The sequence below is a fragment of the Grammomys surdaster genome, unplaced genomic scaffold (assembly GCF_004785775.1).
Source record: "Grammomys surdaster isolate TR1022 unplaced genomic scaffold, NIH_TR_1.0 125946, whole genome shotgun sequence".
NCBI lineage: Eukaryota > Metazoa > Chordata > Mammalia > Rodentia > Muridae > Grammomys > Grammomys surdaster.
In genome coordinates, this window is record NW_021620768.1 from 2,887,142 (window position 1) to 2,901,118 (window position 13,977).

The 13,977-nt window shown below is 48.2% G+C and overlaps 1 protein-coding gene across 4 annotated transcripts in view; it reads left to right on the plus strand.

Annotated features, from left to right (window-relative positions):
- Kcnn3 (potassium calcium-activated channel subfamily N member 3) overlaps positions 1 to 13,977 on the plus strand; it is a 146,224-nt gene that overhangs the window by 122,220 nt on the left and 10,027 nt on the right. For all 4 annotated transcript variants that reach the window (XM_028753286.1, XM_028753287.1, XM_028753288.1 and 1 more), the window contains 2 exons: positions 1,535 to 1,676; positions 8,101 to 8,211. In XM_028753286.1, coding sequence (XP_028609119.1) covers positions 1,535 to 1,676; positions 8,101 to 8,211 — 253 coding nt within the window. The remainder of the gene's footprint in view (positions 1 to 1,534; positions 1,677 to 8,100; positions 8,212 to 13,977) is intronic.

Sequence of the window (13,977 nt, forward strand, 5' to 3'; positions counted from 1 at the left end):
GGCAGGGTCTTCCTTCCTTCCTTGCCATCCCCCACTCCCCTGCATGCTGAATTTGAGCCCCTTTGCCCAAGCCTGCCTGGATAACTGCAGCCCTGCCCCTGCCTCAGTCCACAGTGCTAATGTTACAGAGCACCACGGACTGGGTAATTTACGAAGAAGAGAAGTTTAGTTCCCATGGTTTTGGATACTAGGATGCCCACTATCAAGGCCATTATCCAAATGCCAACAAGTTTAGTGTCTGGGAGGGCACCTGGTTGGCACACCCTCCAGAGGGAAGAAAGCTGCGTCCTCACATCTAGAAGGCACAAGAGCAAAGCAGACTAGTGCACAAAAACTTTGTTAAGTCAGGTGAAGGGGCACAGGCCTGTAATCTTGTTACTTGTAAGATGGAGGAGGAAGGTCAGAAGTTCAAGGCTAACCTGAACTACATAGCACATGAGATTCTGTCTTTTTAAAAAAAAGGAATAAATAATATAATAAATATAATATAATATAATATAATATAATATAATATAATATAATGTTCCTAATCCATGAGAGGAGGAGTCTTCACAGCCTCATCATCTCTAAATGGCCATCTCCCATTATCCTGGGAACATCTGGATCAGAGGGAATAGATTTGAACAACAGCAGGCACCTTCAAGCTGAGTGTGGTGCTTCTTGCCTTTGATTCCAGCACTCAAGAAGGCAGAGGCAGGAGGATCTCTGTGAATTCATGGTCAGCCTGATCTCTATAGCAAATTCCAGGCCAGCCAGAGCTACATAGTGAGACCTTTCCAGAAAAAGAGGAGGTACCTGGCAGTGTCTCTCCTACAGAGCCCTCCGCAAATGTCTGTGTATCCCCAGAACAGAGCTCCAGGGCCAGGTTCTCTGAAGAAAAGGAAGGAAATACAGATGGAATGGCCTCCAGGCAGAGGACATGATATGACATTTCTAGCTGTGTCCTGCCACAAATATTTGTCTGGGTCAGAAGGGGGCTAAGCCTTTGTGCACATGCCTGAGCCCCATGCCCGTGGGGTGTGCTTCAAGAGAGACCCAAGCCACAATAACTCCCCTCTGCACACAGCAGATACCAGTCATTGTGTTCAATGTGTGTGTGTGTGTGTGTGTGTGTGTGTGTGTGTGTGTGTGTGTGTGTGTGAGAGAGAGAGGGGGGGGGGAGAATCTCCTGTCCAGGAGCCTGTGATTTCAGATTAATCATACAGTCATATAGAAGGTCGATTTAGAAGGAAAATTAGAATATTATTCATGCATGATCTCAGCTGAAGCTGTCCTACCAATAGTAAAAGGACGTCTACAACACATCGCAGATCGTGACAGAACATTTTTGCCTTTGGGACTCAGTGGCTGCAGGCAGGCAGAACCTGAATGGGCTCTGATGTAGCCAGCACCTTTGGGAGCCTAAAGAGAGGTGTCTTGCTGTCAACACTGTGTCTTCCTCCACAAATTCCCCCCCCCCTCGACTGTCTTCTACAGCCTCTTCTGCTCCCAGAAATAGGGATTTCCCACACTAACTCCTGTCTTCCCTCGGCAGGTACCATGACCAGCAGGATGTAACTAGTAACTTTCTGGGTGCCATGTGGCTCATCTCCATCACGTTCCTTTCCATTGGCTATGGGGACATGGTGCCCCACACATACTGTGGGAAAGGTGTCTGTCTTCTCACTGGCATCATGGTGAGTACCGCCTCTACCTGTGGCCCTGCCCTCAATGCAAGAGACCAGAGGGGCCGAGGGGGAGGGGTGCTAGTCACTAGGCCCTCATGCCTCTCCCCTGAAAATCAAGAGGCAAATCTAGTTTCCAGAGCCCGCCCCCAAGTGAGCTGGAGTTGGCTGCTGCTCTGACCCTCTGCTCACCACCAGGGAACATCAGGCTTATAATCTGCCGCGCTCCTTTCTGTGTCCCGGATTCCATAGACCTTGGTACCAGTTCTGGTCAGGTTTAGCTGGAGCACAGAAATAGAATGTTGAGCCAGCCTGAAGGGCTCTGTGTCCTGAATGGGCTTGGCTGCTGGCTTGAGTTCTGGTTTGTCCACATGGCTCTGAGCCAACTCTTGGCTTTCCCAGGCTTTGTCTTCCACATTTGCACATTGGAGTCCTGGCTCTGGGTGACAAATGCTTTCCAGCATGGGTATCTGATAAGACCAACAGGTCTTCAGGCACCCAGCGCCACCTTTCCACCCTCAGCCAAACGGCTCAAGTTCCAGGGTCTCTGGGACACACATGGTCCTGCCTTTCGCTGGGCCGCGTGCAGCATGTGGGAGGGATGTGGTGCGCACATTAGACACAGGACCAGACTTTTCACCGTCCATCATTGTGGCCCCTGGGCCTGCCACTCAGCTGTCATCTGTGGAGCCTGCAATCTCTTGGGTAACGTGTAGCTAGACACCTGGCTGGCCTCCTCAGTGGCTTGTGGGCCCCAAGAAATAACTGATGTGAACATTTTGGGCAAACAGAGAGCTGTATTCAGGCTAGCCCCACTTTTGAAGCGATCGGGATTGGGAGATATGTTAGGGGTGGGATACGAGTGTCCACTATGATCTCCTGTGTGGAGCCTTAGAATCGATGCCAGACTCCCTTCTTTCAGCGCAGGGAGACCCTCTTCTTAGAAGAGAAAAAAAATTCTGAAGAGAGGGGCACACAGCTCTGCCGGGGGCCATTGAAGCTGATGATCCCTGGGTGACGGTACAGATAGGGGTGACGGTATGGATGGGATATTTGAGTCCTAGTTCCAAGTCTCTGTGGGTTGACCCTCAGACCTCTCAGCCCTGTCTTGCACCCCTCCCAGTTCCTGTGAACTCCCCTCCTCTTCAGGGCTCCATTCTCACTGCTCTCAAGAGGCAGTGCAGCCTTCCTGTGAGGCAGTGACCTGTGTCTGCAGAAGGAAAGGTTCTAGCCAACCTCCACCAAGGGAAGGGAGACAGGAGCCAGTCAGCTACTAGGAGCAGAGGAGACCCCAGGGTGATGGCTGGCTGACCACAGCCTCCTGTTCTTTCCAACTCCCAATCAGGGCAGGCTCATGTGAGCAAGCAGCCTCGAAACAGCCGGTAGTGACAGAGGCATAGTGCCAGGCTGGGATAAATCATGGTAAGTGTAAGGCTTTAGAACAAACACCTCCCATCCTTCAGTAGGAGTCTGTCTGGCACAACTCCAACAGTCACCAGGAAACCAGGCAGAGTCTTCCTACCAGAAAGGAGTTAAATGCCACCTGAAGGCTGTAGCGTTCCTTCTGAGACTCCTGGAGTGAGCTCTGGCCCCACCCTAGTTATCAGGCAGGGTACTAGGAGCCTCGCTGCCAAGGGGTACAAGAGCCTCTGCTATTTTTAAATACCAGCCATTCTCCCTCTCAGCATGGAGCTGTGCCCCATCCAAGAAGCTGCCTGGGCCCACTGTTTCCCTGGCTCCCTGGTTTTGCGTCTCCTTGTTTTGGCTCTAAAGCATGGTAAAAGGACAGGAGGCCCTTGTGGTGAGATTTAAGTGGGAAGAGCCAGCAGGCAAGGGACCCCACACTGCCCTCCTGTATTAAAATTCCAGCACAGGCTTTTCCTGGGAGCGCTTTTATAAAGCCTGGCTCCAGGAATATAAGCCTTTCCCCACAAAGGCTCCAGCATGGATTGGTCCCTTTGTTCATTGTCAATGTCTTCACCCATATTAAATGCCACTCACTCTGGAAGCCTGGTGGCTTTTTTTCTTTCTTTCTTTCTTTTCCTATTCAACACGACTCTCCAGCTGAGTCATTCCTTTCTAGGGGCTCACATTGCTAAGGCCACCACCTCCCCCAACATGATGTATATCTCCTGATTATTATTCCAAGGGCCTTGACTAAAGGTAGGGCTTCCTGTTTGGTTACCATGGACACCACTGAGGCCAAGGCAAGGGCTGTACAGGAAAGGAAAGGGAAGGATTTTGTGTGCCTGCTGCAAACGGCCTTAATCATTGTTTTCCTTTGGCAATCCAGCAACTGCATAATTACCCACCATTAGGCAGGGCATATAGCTGTCTGGACAACTTGACACTGTTGGCTTAGGCCTGGAGCACTTGAGAGTTCACTCATTAACACAAATCTACCTTAAGCTCCAGCACCTTCCCATGAGGAATTTTCCAGGATACTTTACAATATAGTTACTATTCACCATCCAGAAGGAAAATGAAGCTGTTGGCTTAGCTTCTGTGGGTATCTGGGAGAGCCTTGGGACCCCCAGAGACTTTCTGGTGCTGACTTGATGTCTGTCAGTGGCTCTGTGTCCCAGATCTGGATGCACTCTGCCACCCTGATGCCATTTGGAGACAAACGGACCTTGCAGCTGTCCAGTGGGACAGTGAGATTCCCCAGCAGTCTTTCAAGATGCCTCTTGAGCTGATGAAGAAGAGGTGACACAAACTGAGGGACATTGGGGCCAGTGCAGATGGGCTCAGGAAGACATCTGCTTAGTGTCCTGTTCCATGTGGCTCAGACGCCTTGGTTTCAAAGCTGCTGATGGTATTTTGGCTGTCCCACGGAATCTATTGCAGCCCTGAGTCGACCGTAAATGTTCCTGGCTGCCCTCTTCCGTGTGTCACGTTCATTTATGTTTTATCTCCTTTTATGCCTCTTTAGTTAAGAACACCTCATACTTTTCCCCCTTGGAATACTTGTTTTTCCAACATCTAAGATTTTCCAGCTGGACATCTTTCTTGGAAACGGGAAGTGGAGGCCTGGCGTGGAGCAGTTGGGGTCCAGATTTGGGCTCACATCTGCTGATGACCTAGACATGTTCACCCCCTAGACACCCCTTCTCCGGTCAGTCTGTATCCCCTGCTTGCCTGTGTACAGTGAGCAGTCTGACCTTGTGGGAGGCAGGTCCCGCTCCTCTCTGTGCGAAGAGGACTTGGGTGGAATGAACCGAAGACTCCCATCAATGTCAAGGGAGTCAGGTCTTGTCTGAAGGCAAGAGGCTGAGTCATAGATTTGCTTCCCATTCAGACCCCCCACAGAAGTCACTACAGCAGCTGCCATCTTTCCTACCCCCATCCCATCCTGTCCTCAGTACCCCTCTGTCCCCCTCTGTCCACCAGCCACCACTACCAGGCTTCCACCCCAGGACAGCATAAACTCCCATGCTGCACACAAGCAGGTTCCAGACAGTTCACCTATTAAAGCAAGCTGCACAGTGGCTGAGTCTCACAAACACACCTAGGCAGCTCCTACAACCCTGGGATCACTCTTGGAAGCAAGACATTACTAAGGGAACATAGAGTGGTGAACATCAAACCCGTAGCGATAGACAGGCTGGCCATTGGGAAGGGGGCCTCATGGCACTTCCTGGGTGTTCTCTAAAGACCTCAGACTGAGCATTCACATCTGACCTGGCTCTTCAGTCTTCTTTCTCATGCCCAATGGTTGGTTGGCTGGGTTTTTGTGTTTTTTATTTTTTTTCTTGTCCCTGGCTTTCTCCTTCTTCTGTTTTCTGATTAGTGTTGATTGATATGGCCAAGTTGTTTTCTATCTCATTCTCCATCTCTTCCCCCTCCCTTCTCTTCTCTCAGTCATCCTGGAGAGGACCAGCAGCCTGGGGTGTAGTGCTCCTCACACCATTTTCTGGGGGTTGTTGATGTTTGATACCACATTCACAAAGTTGCCTCTTAATACACATTGATAGCTCTGGCATCACCGCCTGTGATCTCCTTAATTACACCCAGACAAGGAATTATCTAAAAGAAAGCAAAGAGTGCAGGCTGGCAAGATGGCACATTGGCTAAAGGCATACTGCCAAGCTTGATACCTTGAGTTCAATCCCCAGGACCCAGAGGTATGAGGAAAGAACTGGCTGTTTCTCTGTTGTTCTCTGACCTCCATGTTCACACCAGTATATACACACACAGAGATAATTAAATTTTAATTATTTAATAAAATTAAATTTAATAAATTTCTCACTAAGATTGTGTGTATCTGCTAAAGTGAGAATGATGTGAAGACAGTAACATCCTCAGAGGAATATCTATGAGGGAATGTTTACATTTTTAGGTTAAATAGAAATCAGGCTCTGGGGTTTAGTCTACTTTCTTGCCTCTATACTGTCCCCCTGTCCCCCAGTATCTCTCTCATGTCAGATGGTTATTTCCTTGTTAAGCACTGCCCTTCCCATTATCTGTAGTCATATAGTCAGTCAGCTAGGCTGTGGGCCAGTGCTGGAGCTTCAGGGCTCCAGTCTAGACCCTAGCAATTGGGGCATGACCAATTGTTTTGATGATGTTCCCAAGATGCATGTAGCAAAAGGGGGACTCGCTCTTCAGATGTCATACCCTGACTTTCCAGGGTGATTTAAGTGGAATTATTTCTGGACCCAGGAGAGCCTGGGGAGAACCCTCTCCCTCTGATGTTCCATTTTTAATGCTAGGACACATCCTTCTTTTTGGATGTTCCATACAAAGGAGATGGATGATGCTGGCTTTGCTGGGGGGAGGGTATCCTCCCTCCAGGACAGTTTCTTTTAAGCTATTTTTGCTTTTGACAGACTGGCTAAATTGATTACAGCTATAGACTGAGCTGTCCAATTGCCCATATCCTCTAAAAATTGGGCGCCAAGTCTCCAGCAAGTCCCAGATGCCAAGAAAATGCAGTTATCCACAAATGGACAGAGAAAATGAGGCCAGAAAAGGAAAGTTCACAGACTGGGCTCTGTGCTTGGATTGGGTAGCCGAATGGGCACAGCGTCATTTCACTGTTAATGGGATCCATGTGGAAAGCTAGGGGAAGGCATTGCCACTTTCCACACCAGCATCTCGCACAGGATGGCTGTCATCAGGGGGAAGAGGGGCAGGTGTGAAATACATTTGTCCCAAGTTGGCTGTAGATATAGCATTTCTGAGGAATACTCTCCTCATTTCTCACACATAGTATAAAACCTATGGAACCAAAAGTGTTGCTGGTAAATTCCTTCATCCCAGCATCTCAAACTGCTAATCTGGGCTCCATGCTTTGCTTTGTGGCATGAGGGGCTCAGTGCTGGAATTTCTAAGTCCTCCACTTCACTCCACTTCATGGTGGTCAGAATGGCACCATGTTCAGAGAGAGAGAGCGAGCAGTGGTTTGTGAGGAGAAGCCAGGAATTGCTTCCACAGGCCACTAGAGAACCAGGTGAAGTGATTCTGTCCCCCTCCCTCAGGACTTGCAGGCCACCACGCATCACTGAGCAGAGTATTTCTAAACATAGGGACAGACTGCTTTCCTGTCCCTGCTCCTTGCTCTGACAGTCAGGTGGATAGCTAGAGGACGGGGCAGGAAAAACAGTCCTGCTATTCTGTAGCTCAGCTCAGGCCTGCTGCTCTGCTCCTCTCTGTGTTCTCCCGTGGGAGCTGAGAGATGGGAGCTACCTGAGCAGACTAAGAACATTATTCTGGAAAGGCTGAGAGTGTTCTAATGGGTCACTTAAACCCTGGCTGTAGGCAGAAGTATTGTCCCCTTTAAAATGCACATGAGACTCCTTCTGAAAGCTGATCCCTATGCTGAGTCACAGCCTAGAGCATCAAGAAGAAAGACCCACAGGTGGGACTGGCTCTGTAGTCAGTTCCCATCAAAGTGTTCCCTCTGGGAGGCCATATTCATCTTTGGGGAAAAGGCATAGGCTCTTCATTTGGCTATTCTCAGGACTCTCTCAGCTGCCAGGTGTGGCCTGCACACTCCAGTCTGCACAAGTGGTTTCTCCCTGGGCCTGGTGATGTGATCTTGGGACGAGTGAGACAAAGCAGACAGGGCCTCCACGTGCTGGATGGACTCTCTGTCACCTGTCACACGGCAAGGGGCATGATTGCACAAGGGTTTACATTCCCAAAGGCTCATTCTAGTTGCACAGCACAGAGAACCGGCCAGCTCTAGGAAGAATCAACTCCCACAGGTCAGCCAGGGTCACAAGGCAAAAAGTATTGCAGACCCCCTCTTAGGTGAGGCTATCAGGGTGCAAACAGGTTCTGACAGGCTTTATGGCAGGTCTTGACCAATCAGAGACTCCAAGTCTTATACCATTCCCTTGAAATGCCAACACTGAGTCTAGGGCACACTGAGTCTTGTGTTTTACCTAACTGTGTGCTTTCTCTCCTGGGGCCCTCTGACGTCCTCTGGCAGGGTGCAGGCTGCACCGCCCTTGTGGTAGCTGTGGTTGCCCGAAAGCTCGAACTCACCAAAGCAGAGAAGCACGTGCACAATTTCATGATGGACACTCAGCTCACCAAACGGGTAAGCCGCTTCACGCCCATCCCCTCATGTAGGTCCACAGACAAAGTGGGAGCTGGTCAGAAAGAGATCGGACACTGGGCATGGCTTAGCAATGCTCCGTTGGTTACAAGGTTAGGAGCGCCCCAGCTCAGGCACACAGCCCCTACTCAGTGCATGAATCCCAACAAAGCAGGTGAGCCCACCATTAAGTCTCCCCATGCTTCAAGCAACCAAGTAATTTTCCGGATAATTATATCAATAGCACACAGTGATAGAAGCCACCTCGCCTCCCTGCCTGATGGGGTCACATCAGTCATACAGGGTGATGCTATATCTTTTACTATGCTCAAATATTTTTATGATTCTCATTAAGGCCAGTAGAGAGCCTTAAAATTATACTGGAGATGTACCTATATCCAATCCCTTTTAAAAAGTCATTTAAAGAGATTATTCCGGTAGAGCCCACATTCCCAAGCATTGTTGCTCATCAAAATGTCATCATCCTTTTTCCCCTTTTGGGGCTGTCTGGATAATGGCTCTCACTTGCGTCCTTATGAACTCAGCTTAGGAAGAGGATAAACTGAAAGTGCAGGGATGGGGTGATTAGCTGCTGCTCAGATCCCCCCACTGAATTGTCAGAGAAAAGGAAGCTCATTTAAGCCAGGCACAGTGATCCCAGAACGTAAAAGGCTAAGGCAGGAGGACTGCCACAAGTATGAAGCCAGCCTGGGCCACCTAGCAACCCCTGTCTTAAAACAAAAAACAAACAAACACGCAAAAAACCAACAACAACAAGCAAATGTTAATAAGGCTTCTTTAGAACAGAAGAGAATAAGGCCTCCAGGACAACAACAGGCCCAACAAACTATGTAGGAGCTCTTTCTTTAAGGACAGTTTTCAAGCAGGACTCTTGTGTGAACTCCTGGATGGCTGCTCTTCTCTAGAGGAAGAACCAGGACCCTGGGGACTACCCAGGCATTGATTCCCTGGGAAACACTTCAAGGTGACATGAATCTACCAGCAACTGCACAGTCTTAGTTGGGATTTGAATACTAGAGAAATTCTTCTGTGATTAACGTTTCGAAGCCATAAAAAATGTGTTAGAAATAGAGACAGGAGGGAAGACAGAACAAAAAGAGAGCGGGAAGGAGCAGGCGGGCCCTCGGGGAAGCCAACACAGAGTATGCGGTTGCCAAGGCCTCTCAGCTCCTCAGCAGAATTATTTATGGCGTTTGATTGTTGGATCTTTGATTGGGGGTTTCTTTAAAGAGCTGCCACAGATATGAAAAAGGAACCTGTACAAGCAAATCTTGACACATCATTGGCATACAGACCACAAGGAGCATCGTGGCCCTGAGCCACCAGCCAGACAAAAGAAAACATGGAGCTCCAGGATGACAGTATGTGACACTGTCACCCTGCAGCTATCATACCAAATGATCTGAAGACCCTCAGCCTCAGCCTCCCCTCCAAGTGTGCTACAGCCAGGCTCAGCACCGAGGGGAAGGCTAGGGGTATGGGTGGCCTAAAACGCCAGTGTCATCCTGAGTCAGCTCAGCTCAGCTCACTGCTTTGAAATCCCACGGGCAAGGGGAGAGGGGTTTTGTCTCCCAGATCTTCTCTGAGGCTGTTTGCCAAGAACAGCTACATTAACATTCCCTGTTTGCTCGGGTGGCTTATTAAAGTATACTTTGTATTTTCATTCTATTGCTTTGTCCTATCCCTTTTTCACCCAGTAAATCAGCCACTAGAGGAAAATAAAACCCGGGAAAGCCGGCTCTCTCATGGGCCAGGAAAATAAGCACATTTTTTTTTCCTGCACTATAATTGTAGAAGGAGATGAGGTTGTGGTTGCTAATTTCCCATCTTTCAAAAATAATTCACTAAAATCCTCTTCAAGGCCACTTCCTTTTGGAGCAATAGGACTGGAAATCAAATCCGCTGATATTTATTGCTCGTCCGTGAGTGCGAGGTGCCTTCTTAATTCAATAACATCTCACTTTTCTCAGAACACTCAAATCTGCTGAAATGTCCCTGTAATATCTTATATCTTTTCCCAGAGAAATAAACACAAAGGGGATGATTCTCACAGAGGGAGATTGAAAGCTGGCATGACAGAGACGTTACAAAGGTTCTCCTCCACAGCCTTGTCTGAACTGAAGCTGGTTCTGGCCTCTGACTACTAGGGAAGCCTACAGGGTCCCTGACCTGACCTTTGCCCTTTCCAAACAGCCCGAGTGTCCACCTTAGAGTGACTCACGGGTCAAAGAGATGCATTGCTCAAGTCTGTTACCAAGACTCAGTGAATTCTCAGAGCAAGGTCCAGTGTGGAAGGAGCTGCCGTGGTCTGTTGTCATTCGGTAGTGGACGATTAGTGACTTCCTGATAAAAGCAACTCTTTGCAAATATATGCAATATTAACCCCTTGAATATCTAAGCAGAAAGAAGATATGAATTGCAGCTTGTGAATCATACAAACGGGAGCCATTCCGATGTTAATTCATCCGGCCTTCTAGCTTGCACCCAGCACTTCCGGGTAGCACCCGGCTGTTGGCACGAGTTTACTCATGGAGGATGGAGGCAGCCTGGTAGCATGAAAGATGGACTCACTTCTGACTTTTCCAAACCCCTGTGGCATGTCTCCTTTCACCTGAATAACTTGTCAACCTTGGGGACAATGTCACTTCTGTACTTTGTGGGATCACAGCTTCTCACAGTGACTCCACAGTCACTGCCACTGTTAATCTATAATTATAACTTATTGCCAGCCCTGGACTGCTCAATAACGTCTAAGGAGGTGACACATAGCAACGCTGTGCATGGTTGGGAGGTGACCCGTGTATCCCACTGACTCCTCCCTCAGACCTGTGGTAGGCTTCTTCTCCAATCAATTTGATAAGCGTGTGTTGCTGGCCGGGGTGGCCTCCCTCTCTTGCAGAAGGATGTCTTGACCCATCATCTCATCAAACTACATTTCCTGTGAAATCAGTGCATAAAAACAAACCCAGCAGCCCTGAATACTTCTGGCTCCTGACTCTCCAGGGCTACTTAACACGTCACTGTCCCTCCACTCTCCAGACCCAAAGACAGTGCCAGTTCAGGCTGGTCTGCACCTTACAGCGCTCAGGGTCCATACCCACCTCTCACTTATCTTGCTGTTTACATGTGATGATCCCTCCAAGGCTCCCCTTGCCTCATCCATAAAGCACTCTCTTCCTGGTTTTTCTTGCCATAAGACCTAATTATCCTGCATCCACTCCTGGTCCTCCCAGTCATCTGCACTTTGCTTCACCTTTCATCCCCTTAGACCTGATTTCATCCTGAACATATTACTAACACACTCAAAAAACCTCAGGCAGCCCTAGAACCTACTGAACAGTCTTAAATAAAACCTGAACTCTGAGAAAATGTCAAAGGCTTGGGGGAAATGTTTCCAGCAGGTTTACTCAAAGGCTTACTCTTAGCAGAGGTGTTTTATAGGGGAACAAAATGGCAGCTGCTGTTATGCAGACATGGAAGGCTGGTTAAGGACCTCTAGGTGGGTGGCCCATGGCTGGCATGGCTTATGAGTAGGTCCCCCAGAAGAAGCATTTCAGTAGGTAATCAAGAATGCCATTACTAGAAATGCTAATTCTCCCAGAAGAGGATTGTAAGTGACATTCCCACAAATGCTGTGACCCAGAGAGACTGGGCATGGTGTTTCTTTCCCAGCAACAGTAGAAACGCAGGATGTTGGAACAGGAAAGATTCGGTGAATGAGGTGATCCAAACCAGATGTGAATACTCAGGTTCAGAGAGGGGAAGGGGCGGATCCCCAACATGTGTAGCTAGTTGGTGCCTGTCAAGAATCCATTTCATCCACAGGAAGCAAGGAGCGTTCCAGCCACGACCCAACATGGTCAGTTCCTTGAGCTTTACAAGGTGGTTAAGGTCCCAGGCCTGTGAGACTTAAATAGCCCAGTGTCACATTACTAGGACTGTGAGTAACCTGCCATCACCAAGTTGCTATGGGTAGAGCTCAAACCCCAACACTGAACCACAGAATACATCTCCTCTCTGCTTCTCCTCTCATTCCAAAGTTCTGCCAAAAATGTTGATGAAGCCCCTTCCAGGTGAGGCAGAGACTGTGGAGTGTGATGGAGGAAGGAAGGAGAGGAGACAAAACAGGTTGAAGAGAGAGCCTCAGAAAGTTGTCACTGGAGGAAAATGAGGAAAGAGTGGGCTGGCAGGAGGGAAGGGAGCAATGCTGTTTATAATAGACATCTCCAATTAAGCTCTGGAGACAGGCTGGCTCACAGTCTCCCACCATGATGTTCCTTACCTCTGCTAGTCAGAGTCCACCTACCAACTGTTGAGACGGTAACTCATGGCTGCCAGGCTGCTCTGGATTCTCCCTTTGCCCTCTCCAACCAAGAAGGACACTGCTCCCTTGGCAGAGAGGTGGCAAGAGCAGCTTGTGACATGGGATGCTGTGATCAAGAATGCAGGGAACAGACATGTGTCCTCTTGCATATTTTCATCTCTTGGGGGCTAGGGCCACGAGAAGAAGTTGACACGTATTGTAAACGTGTTATGCCCTATAAATGTGACAGTATGTCTACGAGATGGCTCAATGGGAAAAGGCTCTTCCCACCAAGCCTGTTGACCTAGGTTTGATCCTGGGACCCACATGGTAGAAGTGAAGAATTGACTCTTGGAAGTTGTCCTATACCCATATACCAGGATGCATATACCATCCCATAATAAACTGATAAATGTAATGAATATATATACATACATATATACATATATGCATATATATATATCAACACCAAAGTAACTCTGTTGAAACATACCGCAGGCAGGCTTCTTCATGCTGGGCATGCTACCTGTGTTCTCATCTACAACACAGAAGCCCAGCTCCAAGATGAAGGACACTTAGCCCTCAGCCTGCTTTAATTCTCTTTGAAACACTTAGTATCTGGTACTGTGGTTTTGTTTTTAACTGCATACTTCCTTACCCAAAGATTATAAATCCCATGACAGCAGGAACGCTATCAGTTTACCAGGAGTGGTAGCATGCATTGTAATCCCAAGAAGTTGTAGCTAAAGAATTTTGAGTTTGAAGTCAGTCTGGGCTAATAGTGAGTTCAAGGTTGGTCTAGGCTACAGAGTGAAGCCTAGGGGTTTTGTTTGTTTGTTTTTGTTTTTTTGTTTTTTTAAAGAACATTATTGATTTGTTGACTTTTATCCTCTCCCTTTTTAGAACAGTGTCTGGCTCACCATACATACTTGTTCATATTTGTTAACTGTCCTTCAAATGGACAGAGAAAGTGAGTCTCAGAGAGCCCAGCAATATATCTACATTAGTGCTCTGCAAAGCCCAGCACAGAGGTTAACTCACAGGTATTTGGGAGATTTTTGTTGGAACTGTTTCTTCCCCAGTCCCACTAATATGCAGAGTCTGTTCTTCCTAGCCAGGGATGGTAGTATGCTGTTTAATCCCAGCACTCAGAAGGCAGAGGCAGGTGGATCTCTGTGAGTTTGAGGCCAGCCTGGTCTACATAGCAAGTTCCAAGATTTCCATGATTGTGTAGTAAGACACTGTCTCAAAACAAACCAGTCCCATTATGGTATATGGTATGTGGTATGTGGTATGTGGTATGTGGTATGTGGTATGTGGCATGTGGCATGTGGCATGTGGCATGTGGCATGTGGTATATGGCATGTGGCATGTGGTATGTGGCATGTGGCATGTGGTATGTGGTATGTGGTATATGGTATGTGGTATATGGTATGTGGTATGTG